Source organism: Emys orbicularis, chromosome 10 (assembly GCF_028017835.1).
Source record: "Emys orbicularis isolate rEmyOrb1 chromosome 10, rEmyOrb1.hap1, whole genome shotgun sequence".
Taxonomy (NCBI): domain Eukaryota; kingdom Metazoa; phylum Chordata; order Testudines; family Emydidae; genus Emys; species Emys orbicularis.
Window position 1 is genome coordinate 77,938,930 of NC_088692.1, and position 16,319 is coordinate 77,955,248.

The window sequence follows — 16,319 nt, forward strand, 5'->3', positions numbered from 1 at the left end:
GAACAAACAATTGAAAAAGTTCTAAGCGGATCTCTTTCCTGTGGGGTAGAACGTATAAACGTGGGTCGAGCAGCATGAATTAAGCTTAGGCTGTCTGCTAGGGAAGTGAACGTCGCTCTCAACATGTGAAGGAAAGATAGGAGTATGGTTCCATGAGGAGCTCTTTAATGACATGAATATCAAAAAGAAATCCTACCAGAAAAGGGAAACATGGCCAAATTACTAAGGCGGAGTGCAAAAGAATACCACAAGCATGTAGGGACAAAATCAGAAAGACTAAGGCACTAAATGAGTTACACCTAGCAAGGGACATAAAAGACAATAAGAGGTTCTTTAAATACATTAGGGGCAAGGAGAATGTAGGTCCTCTACTTAGCAGGGAAGGAGAGCTAGTACCTGACAACATCAAGAAGGCTGAGGTGTTTAATGCCTATTTTGCTTCAGTCTTCACTAAAAAGGTCAATGGTGTCCAGATACTCAACACAATTAATATTGACAACAAAGGGGAAGGAACACAAGCCAAAATAAGGAAAGAACAGGTTAAAGAATATTTAGATAAATTGGATGTTTTCAAGTCAGCAGAACCTGATCAAATTCATCCTATGGTTCTTAGAAAACTAGCTGCAATAATCTCGGAATCATTAGCAATTATTTTTGAGCACTCACAGGGGAACGGGTGAGGTCCCAGAGGACTGGAGAAAGCTAAACATAGTACCTATCTTAAAAAAGGGGAACAAGGTCCTCGGGAATTACAGACCAGTCAGCTTAAGTCTGATATCTGGAAAGATACTGGAACAAATTATTAAACTATCAGTTTGTAAGCACGTAGAGGATAATAGGATTACAAGGAACAGCCAGCATGGATTAGTCAAAAACAAATCATGTCCAACCAACCTAATTTCCTTCTTTGACAGCGTTACTAGCCTGGGAATGGGGGGAAGCAATAGATGCAACGTATCTTGGTTTTAGTAAGGCTTTGACACTGTCCCACATGACATTCTCATAAATAAACTAAGACAATGTGGTATAGATGAAATTATACACTACAAGGTGGGTATACAACTGGTTGAAAGACCATACTCAAAGAGTACGGTAGTCAAACAGAGAGTATATCTAGTGGGATCCCACAGGAGTAAGTCCTGGGTCCTGTACTATACAATCTTTTCATTAGTAATTTGGATAATGGAGTGGAGAGTATGCTTATAAAATATGCAGATGACCGGGGGGAAAGCGGGGAGAGGCGAGGGTTGCATGCACTTTAGAGGACAGGATTAGAATTCAAAATGACCTGGACAAATTGAATAACTGGTCTGAATTCATCAAGATTAAATTCAATAAAAACAAGTACTTCACTTAGGAAGGAAAAATCAAATACACAACTAGAAAATGGGGAATACCTGGCTAAGTTTTAGTACTGCAGAAAAGGATCTGGGGGTTATAGTGGATCACAAATAGAATATGAATCAACAATGTGAAGCAGTTGCAGAAAAGGCTAATATTCTGGGGTGTATTAACAGGAGTGTTGTATGTAAGGCATGAGAGGTAATTATCTTGCTCTACTCAGCACTGGTAAGGCCTCAGCTGGAGTACTGTGTACAGTTCTGGGTGCCACTCTTTAGGAAAGATGTGGACAAATTGGAGAGAGTCCTGAGGAGAGCAACAAAAATTACAGAAGGTTTAGATCTGATTTCTAAGGAAAGGTTAAAAAAACTGGGCCTGATTGCGGAGCCATTGGCCATCATCTTTGAAAACTCATGGCGATTGGGGGAGGTCCCAGATGACTGGAAAAAGGCTAATGTAGTGCCCATCTTTAAAAAAAGGAAGGAGGATCTGGGGAACTACAGGCCAGTCAGCCTCACCTCAGTCCCTGGAAAAATCATGGAGCAGGTCCTCAAGAAATCAATTCTGAAACACTTAGAGAAGAGGAAAGTGATCAGGAATAGTCAGCATGGATTCACCAAGGGAAAGTCGTGCCTGACTAACCTAATTGCCTTCTATGAGGAGATAACTGGCTCTGTGGATGAGGGGAAAGCAGTGGATGTGTTATTCCTTGACTTTAGCAAAGCTTTTGATACGGTCTCCCACGGTATTCTTGCCGCCAAGTTAAAGAAGTATGGGCTGGATGAATGGACTGTAAGGTGGATAGAAAGCTGGCTAGATCGTCGGGCTCAACGGGTAGTGATCAATGGCTCCATGTCTAGTTGGCAGCCGGTTTCAAGCGGAGTGCCCCAAGGGTCGGTCCTGGGGCTGGTTTTGTTTAATATCTTTATTAATGATCTGGAGGATGGCGTGGACTGCACTCTCAGCAAGTTTGCAGATGACACTAAACTGGGAGGCGTGGTAGATACACTGGAGGGTAGGGATCGGATACAGAGGGACCTGGACAAATTAGAGGATTGGGCCAAAAAAAAAAACCTGATGAGGTTCAACAAGGACAAGTGCAGAGTCCTGCACTTAGGACGGAAGAATCCCATGCACAGCTACAGACTAGGGACCGAATGGCTAGGTAGCAGTTCTGCAGAAAAGGACCTAGGGGTCACAGTGGACGAGAAGCTGGATATGAGTCAACAGTGTGCTCTTGTTGCCAAGAAGGCTAACGGCATTTTGGGCTGTATAAGTAGGGGCATTGCCAGCAGATCGAGAAACGTGATCGTTCCCCTTTATTCGACATTGGTGAGGCCTCATCTGGAGTACTGTGTCCAGTTTTGGGCCCCACACTACAAGAAGGATGTAGAAAAATTGGAAAGAGTCCAGCGGAGGGCAACAAAAATGATTAGGGGTCTGGAGCACATGACTTATGAGGAGAGGCTGAGGGAACTGGGATTGTTTAGTCTCCAGAAGAGAAGAATGAGGGGGGATTTGATAGCTGCTTTCAACTACCTGAAGGGGGGTTCCAAAGAGGATGGAGCTCAGCTGTTCTCAGTGGTGGCAGATGACAGAACAAGGAGCAATGGTCTCAAGTTGCAGTGGGGGAGGTCTAGGTTGGATATTAGGAAACACTATTTCACTAGCAGGGTGGTGAAGCACTGGAATGCGTTACCTAGGGAGGTGGTGGAATCTCCTTCCTTGGAGGTTTTTAAGGCCCGGCTTGACAAAGCCCTGGCTGGGATGATTTAGTTGAGAATTGGTCCTGCTTTGAGAAGGGGGTTGGACTAGATGACCTCCTGAGGTCCCTCCCAACCCTGATATTCTATGATTCTATGAACCATAAAAAAGCAAAATACTGCCTATATAAAACTTGTTCATATTTCCTTTCTAGTTGTTTAAATTGGTAGCAATTCCATTCAGCCCAAAGAACTGACTAAAACTGAATTTCACTTATAGACAAAGGTGCTTCTTTAACTCAGTCAGAAATCAAAGATCACTTTAAAAAAGTCTAAGTGCTAAGGAAACTGAGGGCTTGTCTTCACTACAGGGGCAAGTCAACCTAAGTTACACTACTCCAGCTATGTGAATAATGTAGCTGGAATCGACATAGCTTAGGTCGACTTACCCCAGTGTCTTCATGGTGCTGCGTCAATGGGAGATGCTGTCCGGTCAACTTCTCTTACTCTTTTCAGTGCTGGAGTACTGGGGTTAACTGGAGACCATTCTGCCATCGATTTAGCGGGTCTTCACTAGACCCGCTAAATCAATCCCTGCTTCATCGATTGCAGCAGCCTGTATCTCCCTGTAGTGGAGACCAGCCCTGAGAGACTAACCTTGCGCTACCAATGTGTCTCAACCCTCACCTGCAATAGAACTGGCTATTCCAGTTCAAAGTCCCCAAATGCAATACTGGCAATAATCTCCTGATATTCTAGGTCTAGTTGCAAGTTCTCTGAGTGAAAAAAAAAGTCTATGACATAGTTAAGATGAGAGATTTCACTGTAAGACCTTCAGAAAACTATGTCTGGTTGTGATCATATCCCTCCCTTCATTAATAAAATGTTTGTCACCTCCCAACTCCACACCCACCTTTACACTCACCAACGGAAGGGACAAAATAACTTTTAAAGTCTGACTTGAACATACAAAATCCATCACAGAGTCAAAGCTAAGATTGAAACTCCCATTCTTAATCCACTTCACTGCTTAGGAGATCCCTGAAATGATGGAATGGTGTTGCAATCTGAAATGATAATGGCGAGGAGTTAAAGGCCTTTTCTAGATTTAATTCTGTGCCTTTGCTTTAACATAGGAGTTCCCCTATGATGAGGTGAGGTAGATAACTGGATAACTATGGTGGTCCATGGAGAATTGTCCAGTCACGTAGCTTTGGTTCCTCTTTCCTATATCCTGCTTCTACAATGCACTAGAAGGCCAATAGGGCACAATGAATGTTCTCCTAATGCCATTTTCCATGTAATTGCTGTAGAGGTCCCAAAAAGATTACGCAATTGTGAACAAGATGAGAGATGGTCCTTACAATTGCAAATTGGAGGGGAAGAGGTCCATTATAGCAGTATACACAGGAGGCTCTGGATACTGATCCCAGTCATGTGACATAAACCTTTTGTAACCCTGACCCATGTCACGGGACTGTGGCCAAGATATAAAGTGCATTCTCTGACCGGCACTATTGCACCCCACAACTTGATTATAGTGCACAAGATCATCTCTGTGTTAAAGTGTGGTCCATATCATAAGTTTTTGAAAGCCCCAGGTTAGTAGTGGCAATTCATCTGTTATGGGGATATAGATAATCCTTGTCAATGACTTCCCAACTCAGAGTTACTTGTTATCAATAAGACTGCAGCTGATATAACAGCACCTCCCACGTTAGGGAGGGGAAAAGTGGGTTTAAACTTATTTGCCTTAAATTTACACTATAACAACACACTAGACTTTAAAATAGAATACCACCTTTTATACAGTAACTAAGTGTTGACAGCTACACTGAGGTGATAGTTGCTTGGCCTGGAGCCTGATTAAATATTGGCATTAATTATATCACACTCTGCTGATGTTTCACGGTGCTATATTGAGGAACACTTGACTGCCCTGCCTCTTCTGACATCAGTTGCAAGGCCTTGTGACTGAATCACTGTGTACACTGGGAGCTGAGCCAAATCAAGGAGCTAAGAACGAACACATTAAAAAGTATTGTTATAAAGTGTAGGTAACTTACTCAGAGATTAAAGGAGAGATACAATTGTCACAGGGGAGCCAAATACAACAAGGGCCAGTTGTTTTCAGCACGAAGTGTGAGCCCACTTTCACACAGATGCTAAAAGAATAGACTGACTTCATCGCTACCTGCTGATTATTTTTTTTTCCAGAGCAGTTGCATCACACCTGCAGTTTACAGTTCTTGGCTTTAATTCTCACTCACCAGAGAATGCTGAAATGGAATGCTGACATTTCATTTTAAACATGGATTTGAGCGGCTCTCTTTTGGTCTTCAAATAAGCTCTCTCAAAGGCCTGTAGCCATATCATCTCAGGCTGTGACTTCACCAGATCTCACAAACTAAGCAGAGACAGGATGGGTCAGCTCTTATGGAACTGGAGAATGAAAATCCAGGTGATTTAGGAAGTAGTAGTGGTGATTCAGTAGGTGGCTCTCTTTCCTTCCAACTCAGTGTAATGAATCAATTACCCAGTATGGAGCTAAAGGATATTGTTTTATTGGAAATACCCTTTTTTCTATTATATACAAAATCTAAGTCCTAAGCACATGTAACCTCTTAGGTTCCCACAACACTTTTCACAATTATAAGAGCATTAACCTAGTTGTCTCAGTCAAGTATCTGCTAGGGTAAATTGCATTCTGCCTCTCTAACTAGACCTTGAAGTTCAACTGAAGATGTTATTTTTCACTTTCTCCCTCTAAAAGTGGCAGGACAGTGCTGTTGGTGCAGAGTGGTTGTCAAAAAAAGAAGCAGTTTGGTGTATGGAGAATGGATCCCTAAATATATTTTTACTTACACACACACACCCCTTCCCCGCTTTCAGGATAAAAGTTGCTAGAGAAATAGCAACTGCTACTCATATTTAAAACTTTATTTTCTTAGTCAAAAAAAGGCCACACCAGAAAGACCTCCTAAAAATCACACCAAAACAAAAAACTTTTCCTGGAAGCAATCACTGGTGTATGTGGCTCCCTCCAGATAATCACTACGTTCATTTCCAATAATTTGCTTCGTAGATGGCATATTCCTTATTAACAAATGAATGTCTTGTTTTGAATGCAATTCTTAGCTTTCAGAAATGCAGCCCCCAACCAAGCCTATGTATGGGATGTCTAATAAATGTCAATCTGAAAAAGAACACAAATTCCAAGAACTTTTAGTGCTGTTTGATAGTAATGCCCACTGCTGACTGGTCCTGGAAATTATTCTGTCTCCCCCTTTTGAACAAAAAAAAAATAAAAAAAAATCAGAAAGTGGTTGATCTGTTTTTGGTATTAATCTTTTTTCCCTTCCTCTCACATGGAACAATCCACTCAACCGATGGAGAGAGATCAGTTGTCCATTAGTGGTAGGTGGAACATGAAACTGATCCAAAAAACTATGCAGTCCATAAATTGAAAGCAAACATATTTATTTTCCTGGATTGTTTGCATCTACTGAAACTGGCTCTTGATTTCAGTAGAAGCAGATTAACTTTTATAGCTACTGAGGGGGGTGGGGGAAATCACCAGAGCAGTAACAGTCATGTCATGCTCATATCAACATACACAAAGAAAAACTATAGAGTATGCCAGTATTATCATCATTTTGTTCATTACTGTGCTAAACTAAACTTCCATTTAATCCTTCCTGCCTCCACACATGGAAAAAGAGACCTCGTAAATATGTCCAATACATGAATTTATTATCTATAAAATGCAAAACAATCAAAATGATAGGGGGGAAATAAACTTAGCTTGAGTGCAGCATTAGGACTGAGAAATCAAGCACTCAAGAACAGGAAATTCATAAAGTTACACACTCAAATTTAATTCTGTCTGGTGTTTACATCAAATATATGTACATAACCTGCAATTTCTTGTAATCGCTCTCTGGTGGTTCCTAACTTTAAAACGAAGTTTCTTCTAAATTGACGTGGCTATAATCTGCTTGTGATTTACCAACTTTTATGTTAAAAATTGTTACAAGATTATACACAATGCAGCTGTGGATTTCAATAAACTATTTTTACAGTCACTTTTCAGAGGAGAATCACAGTCTAGTGCTGCTATGTGAAAGAGAAGGTGGCAGTCTGGGAGTAAAAAATTAAGCCATTGACAGAACAAAGGTGCAGAATTAAAAATGACAAGAGATTAAAGACCAGTATAGTCCACTATGTCAAACACCCAGTGCTTCACAAAAAACTCCCCACCACACCTGCCCACTTAGCTCTGACTTCTACGGCTGTCTGCACAAGCACTTTTCTTCCACTAGAACAAGTGGAGCTCTATCAATGGTAGCAATGGTGGGACTATAAATGCAGACTGACCACTAGAGTTTCACCCACCATCTTGGCTAACTCTGCTCAGAGTAAGCATAGACAACATGGAGGCTAAAACATTACTGACTGCCAGTGGCCTGCCGACACTCGAACGCCCAACATTGCTACCAATAGAAGGTGTTGGTGGAGCTGTACCCAGAAGTAGCAAGTGACAGATTTTCCAAAACAGCTTAGCATGGATAAGATATTTGAAGGCCATCCTGCTGTGGTTGAAGTCCCATTGACTTCAATAGGAACAGGATCAGACGTTGTGTCATCAGAAGACTCTTTCCCTTCCAACCCTGATATTCTATGATTTTATCAGGAGAGAAGGATAAGGTCATTAATAAAGCAGACAATCTACAAAATATCATTTAAGGAATCTCTGTTTTGAAACAACAGATTGAAGTCTATTTAAGGGGTTTCCAGATTGGAAAAGCTGGTGAGAGGAGCCTTATAAAATATGCATTGCTAATTGTTCAGTGCACATGGCAAAGGTCCCTAGGAAGAGAAAAGTAGCTTACCTAGAGTAGGACAGTGGTTACTTAGGCTACGTCTTCACTACGGGGGGAGGGGTCGATTTAAGATATGCAAATTCAGCTACGCGAATAGCGTAGCTGAATTCGACATATCCGAGCCGACTTACCCCGCCATGAGGACGGCGGCAAATCGACCTCCGCGGCTCCCCCGTCGACGGCGCTTACTCCTACCTGCGCTGGTGGAGTGCAAGCGTCGATTCGGGGATCGATTGTCGCGTCCCGACGAGATGCGATAATTCGATCCCCGAGAGATGGATTTCTACCCGCCGATTCAGGCGGGTAGTGAAGACGTAGCCTTATTTTTAAAACTGGCACAGTACATTTACGTTCCCTTCCAAACAATACAAGGATTCCACAGGCAAACCACTAACATGATGCACATCTGTGGTGCTATATACAGTAAAACAGTTAAGCCGCCTGCCACTGATTCCAAAACATATTTGAACAATTTATATACATGTGTGTCTAGCTCTTGTTTGGCAGTTCCTATCATGCTGCAACAGGGCTTCTATACAGAAGAAAAAGCTATCCTGTTCTTTATTATCTTGGTCATCCATGTCACCAGCTTCTAGAGAGACTGATTTAAAACATAACGTACTAAAGAAACCTTAGAGAGCTCTCATGCCAGCTCCATTTCTGTCCTATCTAAGGTCTGACAAAAAATGATACCCTTGGGTGAACATTAAGGTTTCTTGTTTCGCACACAAACTGACTTGCAAGACCTCTCAATACTCCCTGAGTTCCAACAGCACTTACGTTCACCCAGAAATGTTCTCCAAAAAGGAAGGGGGTATTTCCATGCTTTTAAGCTTATGGATGGTGCAGAACAGTGTTATGCATTACAGCATTCCACGAGTGAGACCCTTAAACTTTCTACTTAAAAGGTATTACCCGGATTAGCTAAAAAGCTTCCTTTTTACTGCAGTACTAGATCTTTAATTTGATTTATTTGGGGAGCAAAGGATAAAACAAGATAACCAAGATCCCTGGGACAGAACAAAACCGCATCAAATAGGTACAATTTGTGACACAAAAAAAGATAAAACAAGTAGTTTAAATGTTGGTCTACTCACATATAACGGAGCTTGCTGTGGATTAAGTTTCATGACCCGAACACTGGAATGGAAGAGAAAAGAGGTGTTAAAAACATTCATTTATCCTCTCTAAAATTGACTCTTTTTTTGGTAAACTGCAGAATCCTAAATAAAGAATATACAAATCCACACAAGGCCACAGCTTGAGAAAAATTTCTCTCTAACTATAGTTTCACACTACTTTACCTTATGGGTCCAGCTGATCTACATAATACAAGAACCAAATTCTTCCATCCTTGCTCATACTGGGCAGCATTGAGTAAGGGTGGCAGAGTCTGGCCCAAAGAGAATAGATAGTTGATATCCTTTATGTCACACATGGCACTGCCCATTTCGGGCTAGACCTTACAACCTGTCCTGAATGAGGGGTGGCATGTAACTGCACCAACCTAAAAGCAGAGCAGTGGTCCCATTTTGCTCTTAGCGAAGGGGAGGTTACTTCACCCATTTCAGGCAGAATTTTACTCCTTCCCCCAACCAGCTGCTTTGGCCAGAGTGCAGGGAAGGCAGTGCCAGGACTCCTCCCAGTCAGGGACAGAAGAGCCAGCAGCTATCTCCCGCATTGATAATAGTTAGTGGAGATGGAACTCACTCCCCTGTACCTTCATGTCAGTTCACCTCTCTTCATTCCCCAAACACATCTTAAAAACCACCTGTTTCCAAATGTGTTCTTTAGTGTTGTAACCCTTCCACACATCTGACAACCCACTGATATTTGCCTCCTTCTATTTTTTTTGTTGGGTCCTTTATAGGACTGTCTTTTAATCTCCATGAATTTGCTGAGTTCTCTGCAATGTTGCAGAATTCCCTAAAAGTCTCTGCATGCTGCATGTTAATAATTATTATTATTCCATTATACATTGCCAATAATTCCCCCACCCCTTTTAGCACAAAACTGTTTTATTTATTGTAGTTGTTCTCCCTCAAGTCACAATTACAGTACTGATGGCTTGTTCCAGAATGAAGTGGTAAAATCCATTAGTCTGGCAAATGTATCTTCCAAAGGAATCTGGTCCCTGTGCTTGCTGGAGTGGGGTCTTTCAGGAAAGATTCCAAGAAAATGCAGTACACTGAAAAATCATTCTTTATGAAATTCAGGAATGTTCTTCAGAGAAAGCAATATACAGTGTCCAAGCATTTTTTCAGTGATAGCCTAGCCAGGAAACATCAGTCCTTGTCCCAATCGTTTCCTATTCCAGTCTGGGAATCCTTAGAGGGTAAACCACACATAGATGAAAAAGTTTTTTGAAATATTTAGCCGCTGTTGGAGGTAGGTGCAGTTTTAATTCTGTGCTGTGACAATCACGCTGCTTTCTAGAGCCTTTAAACTAACGTTCTGTTAATTCTGATATGTAACAAAAGAGAATTTGGATATTTAAATGCTTTTGGGTCAATTTAGCACTCCTGAAATATAAGGGATTGCCCTTATATTGCCAGGAGATTAAAGTCTCTTGTGTACCCAAAGGGCAGGTGCAACATGCGCATTGGCAATGCAAGCCCTCTTTTCATAGGTCCTCTGAAGACATGCCTCAAACTTGACTGAGAAGGATCAATTACTTGAGAGGCGAGAAGGAAATTCAAGCTCTACACCCACACAATCCTTGGCTTCTATGCTTACACTGCCAACCGAAGTATCAGTTAGTGAAAACTGTGTTGATAGCTTTAGCTTCTATCCCGGGGTGGGCAAACTTTTTGGCCTGAGGGCCACATTGGGGTTGCGAAATGGTATGGAGGGCCGGGTAGGAAAGGCTGTGCCCCCCCCCCCCAAAAACTTCCTGCCCCCTGCCCGCCCCCTCACACTTCCCGCCCCGACTGCCCCCCTCAGAACCCCCGACCCATCCAACCCCCCCCCCCCCGCTCCTTGTCCTCTGACCGCCCCCTCCCGGGACCCCCTGCCCCTAACCGTTCCCCTGGGACCCCCCCCCCCCCACAGCCCCTTTTGGAATGTGGCCCTGCGAACATGGGCGGAGGACTCAGGAGGAGCAGGGGCAGCCATGCAGCCGGAGAGAAGCGGCGGTTTCACCTTCAAAGCGCCGCTTCTCTCCGGCCGGCTGCGCGGCCACCCGGTGCTCCTCCTGAGTCCTCCGCCCACGTTCCCGCCACCCACCTTCTCCCCTGCCCCCGCAGTGCAGCCCCTCCCCCCTGCGGGGGGTGCGCTGGTGCTGAGATGCCCGAGTGCCCAGCCCTGGGTCGCCCTGTTGTTGGGGGGCCCGTGCCAGGGCACCCTGTGTTCACTTGTAAATCTGCCCCTGAGCCGCGCCGCCCGGCCAGAGCCAGCCATGCCGTCGCACTGCCAGCACGGCGAGCTGAGGCTGCGGGGGAGGGGGGACAGCAGAGGAGGGGCCGGGGCCGGCTGCTCACTGGCCGGGCAGGACTGCCCCGCGGGCCGTAGTTTGCCCACCTCTGTTCTATCCACTAGTACTTGTTCTGAGACCCACCAGCTCATTTCCCATAGGCCGACAAAGAGTCAAGAGATAGTAATGACTTTCCATCACTACTAACATGGACCACAGTACCCATAGTCCGTTTCAGTACCCAACCCCCTCTACCTTCCATATCGCTCCTTCCTATCGTGGTTGTGTCCCGTAGATTTCCCCACAGAGAACTGCATTTCTTTAAACATAACTTCCATTTCCTTTTCTTCTGGAGTTGTGAAAATAAAAGGCACCTCTGTAGAAAACAATCTAGTGTTAGGAGAATTGTACTATAGCAGTGGTTCTCAAACTTTTGTACAGGTGACCTCTTTCACATAACAAGCCTCTGAGTGTGACCCCCAAAATAAATTAAAAACACATTTTTATATTTTTAACACCATTATAAATGCTGGAGGCAAAGCGGGGTCAGAGGTGGAGGCTGACAGCTCACGACCCACCACCCATGTAATAACCTCACGACCCCCTGAGGGTTCCCGACCCCCAGTTTGAGAACCCCTGTACTATAGGTATGGGGGGGGGGGAAGCATCTCTATGTAAAGCCAATGGCAAAAAGCGTGCAAGCTTTTCTTTCAACTTCCCAAATGTTCACTTTGCTTGAAAAGAGCTATGAGGAGAAATTAGTAGCTGATTCTGGTATGCCTGTATTCAAAGGTTTCCAGGAGCTAGGCACTAGATTTCTAACTGCACATGGTGAGAATGTACATCTCAGTCCGGGAGAGCCTGAATTAAGGTACAGGATATTTAAAGCAGATTTTGTTCTCTTTTTTTATAAAGCACCGTACAACATAGAAACAGAAATCAAATGTGGCCTTAGAGATAAGAATAGATTTTTACTTCACCCTCCTGGTGAGTTCATAAATCCCTTGCAGTTTGGTTTTGTGATTTGTTGCATCATCAAATCTTTCCAAGGAAGCTGAAGCCTTGGCGCCTATTCATCATCCTAGGATCATAGGTATTATTGTGACTGTCAGTACATCTAATCTCCCAGGACCAACCTAGAAGGGAAGGATGACATTGCAGCTCAAGTTTTGGGAACGGAAGTCAGGAAAACTGGTTTCTGTTCCCAGCTCCACCATGGATATTCTGTATGACCTGGGGAAAAGATCTCTGGGTTAAATTTTGGGCCCACTGAAGTCAGTGGGAGTTTTGACATTCGTTTCAGTGGGGACAGGATTTCACTTATTAATAACCGCAACGTGCTTTGAGATCCACAGATAGAGGAGAGCAAAGCTTTAGTCTTCTAATAGGACTTTTCAATTGTGCTTATTTCCTTCAGTAGTGATGGGAGCAAATCTCTAAGTACTTAAGGCCCCCGGTAAACAGGGTGAAAATGCCCACCTGCACCTAACTCACATACTTTGAATATCTGGTCCAAACCTACCCCCTCCCTGGTGTTTGCCTTCATTGTTAAACAGCAAACCAAAATAAACCTCAGCCTAAACTTTCTCCAGAGCTTAGCAATTCCTACGCTCTTTCCCCTGAAGGATACCCTCTAATTCCTTTTGCCTTACAGTCAAATCTTTTTGTACACCTTGGTAAGACTAATTATTTAGACATGCCTGGACAAGGAGGAATCACCAAAATCACTTTGTATTTCTGTGCAGGGTCCTAGTACCTGACATCTTATTATATACACCCTTATTCTGTAACAGCTTCTAAAACTGGTCATAACATCACGTCCAATTTCAGTCACAACATTCTCTTCCACGAGTCACAATAAAAGTTTTACAAAATAGCTGCGTTCGAAAGACTTGTTTTGCCTTTTTCATGCCTTTCAGCTTGTAAGACATTGTATTACTTGTGAAAATGAGGGACCAATAACATTGGCTTGAGCGTGGCATGCTTTTGCGAGGTGCAGAGCAAGCTTCCTGCACACAGCTCGGTCAATAAACCTCACTCCTGATCTACAATAGCCCCTGCTCTTCCAGTCCTATTCCCCGCTCGAATCACACATCTCTCTCTGCCAATTCTCCTCAGTCTGAACTACAAGAGCCCCAGATATTCTGGAGCTGGGACTCTTGAACAGACACCCAGAGTGTTGTCCAACTGGGTGCCTTTTCTTGTGTGTCATGAAAACTAGGTTGAGTCCGAACAGTTTTTCATTTTGATATAGACCACTGTTTCAACCTACCTTCCCCATGAAGTGCCAACTAATGATTCAGATTTTCATGAGAGAGAGGCCCATTTCTGATGGGCTTCTCCCGTGTCCTGGAATTAAATCCTGTAATCTCTGGCTTGAGAATTTAATGACATTTGCATAATGACATGATGATGCAAACATTATGACATCAAACCACCACACTTCTGTCTCACATCAGGGTGTTTGAGGGAGCAAAATCTGTGTCTAAGACTAGATTCTTCTTTAATATTCAGTTCCTTCATTGCCATGGAAATATTCTGCACCATACAGGAAAACATCTTTTTCTTTATTGTAAACTAGAATGGCTAATTTGTACTTTTATAGTATTTAATCAGCTGAGTTCACAAACAATCACATTTTACACTCAGACTAAAGATAAAACCTGCATAATCATCTCATTGTATAGCGTCTATCTTAACAAGGAAGCTGAAAATGTTTTATATACTAGCAGAAAATACTTCACCTGCCCCTGAAATTCCACCACACAGCAGCCATTCTACACCAGCAACATTACATTACAGGGTTATTGCATATGAAAGTACAAAGTTACTCAATTCAAGGGATATCACATGAGGAATTTAAAAAGTGACCAGATCTTGGATCTGAGCAAGACAACACAAGTAACACCCTTACTCTTACTCTCTTAGGGCTTTTTCTGAAGATCTAATTTATTCTTTATTAATTTTTCAAGAGCTATTTAGTTTTTAGTTTCTCAGAAAGAACTCTGCTGAGAGGAAGGAATCCTAATCAGTGCTTTCCCACTCCTCCTCCCATTTTAAAATAGGATTTCTCTTTCATGCTGGAAACTCCCAGTAAAGTGCGTCAGGCTCCGAGGTATTTGCAGTCACCCTGCTTATATCATTGTTTGACTTCTGTGGTTTGAAGGTGGATACATTCTCATGCTTTCAGAATCCAAAAGGTACATAAGCATGCACACTCTGAATGAGGTCAAGTATCAGAGGGGTAGCCGTGTTAGTCTGTATCCACAAAAACAACGAGGAGTCTGGTGGCACCTTAAAGACTAGCACATTTATTTGGGCATAAGCTTTCGTGGGTAAAAAACCCCACTTCTTCAGATGCATGGAGTAAAAATTACAGATGCAGGCATTAATATACACATTATACACAGTATAATAATGCCTGCATCTGTAATGTTCACTCCATGCATCTGAAGAAGTGGGGTTTTTTTAACCCACGAAAGCTTATGCCCAAATAAATGTGCTAGTCTTTAAGGTGCCACCAGACTCCTCGTTGTTTTTACTCTGAATGAGGTTATGCCTCGATTTCAGAGTTCCAGTTGTCTTGTTTGTGCACACAAACCTGCAGAGAATGTGTGTTCCTTATTACACTACTCACGGTCATTTGAGTCTCCTCTCTCACAGCAGCCACCTGTCGTCTCTTGGCAGGTAAAGGTCTGATCCAAAGCCTACAGAAGTCAATGACCACTTCCACAAGCAATGGGCTTTAAATCAGCTCTCAGGGTGTAAGCATTCTGGGGCAGGGACTGTTTTTATTATTATATGCTAGTACATCACCTAGCACATTGGGGCTCCATCCCTACCTGGGCCTCTCGGCACTACTGCAACACAGGTACTGCTCTAGCAGATTTTTTAGTTGATTTGCAGCAGGTGTGTGTGTTTGTGCTTGGGAGGTGGGGGGCGCTAGAGAGGTACTGACAGAAGTACCAGGTATCTGAGAAAAACCTCTCCCTCTGCTCATGCATGTTTCATAGATGCCTTTACCGCCCCAAAAACAGGAATTTCAAGATGAAGGCTCTTTCAAATGGGAGCAATGGTGTTTTTCACACAGCCCCTAAGCAACCATGCTTCTATCACAGAATCCCTCTCTCTAAGCCACCACTGGCCTGTGGTCTGCAGCGCCTTGTGATACACTACAGATCAATTCCTGGGTCCTCACTTGGGTAGGCGGGACTTGGAGTGTTAAGAAGGGAGCCCACTCAGCTTGTGCAGGCAAGAGGCGAAGCCAATGAGTGCCAGACAATACTCAATAACAATCTCTCTAGACAATTAAATGACATTGACTGGCTTCTAGGAACGATCCTGGCTACAATACAAGGAAAACTTGGGGTGGGGGAGCCCCCGCAAAGAGCGAAGCAGAAATGTGAAGCTCTCTCCAGCAATGAAATATTGCTCTCTCGGGTTTTCACAAAATAGTCTACATATGTTTAGTGTTTGTGCTACAGTCCTTTATAACCTGAAGGCTGCCTTATCAATATTGTGTGTCGCCAATAAAAGCTAAAAGCAACACATTTCTTGAATTCCTGGGATTTTGCACTGCCTGCAAGCATTCTGCAGCAGCTCAGTCAACCCGGACAAGGAATGCAGACTACTTTAGAAAACAAGCATTCTTTACAGAACCCTGTGAGCACAGGGTGGACTGCCCAACTCTGATCAGTTACAAATAGGTTACTCTTCAAAACTAAAATTATTGTCATGGATGGGCATGTTGGATCAGTGACAGCCTTGCCAAGCTAGCATATTTTGCCACCAGTCCTGCTTATCCAGGAGTCTGTCCTGAAAGCTTAACTTACCTGATGGCAGCTTAACTGAGTTTACCACAGGGAACTTTTAACAGGATGGAGCACTTCCACATTGCAATGCAAAAGGAACGGCAACCATACACAGGAAGCTCTGTAGCACTGATTCTGATACACGTGAGAATTCTTTAGTCCAGAAGTT

General features: G+C 43.3%; 1 protein-coding gene across 1 annotated transcript in view; it reads right to left on the minus strand.

Moving 5' to 3' along the window:
* LOC135884230 (A-kinase anchor protein 13-like) overlaps positions 1-9,061 on the minus strand; it is a 46,935-nt gene extending 37,874 nt beyond the window's left edge. Inside the window, exon 1 of the mRNA XM_065411486.1 lies at positions 9,025-9,061. Within this exon, the coding sequence (XP_065267558.1) occupies positions 9,025-9,057 (33 nt within the window). The 5' untranslated portion in view covers positions 9,058-9,061. The remainder of the gene's footprint in view (positions 1-9,024) is intronic.
* Between the last annotated feature and the right edge of the window lie 7,258 nt (positions 9,062-16,319).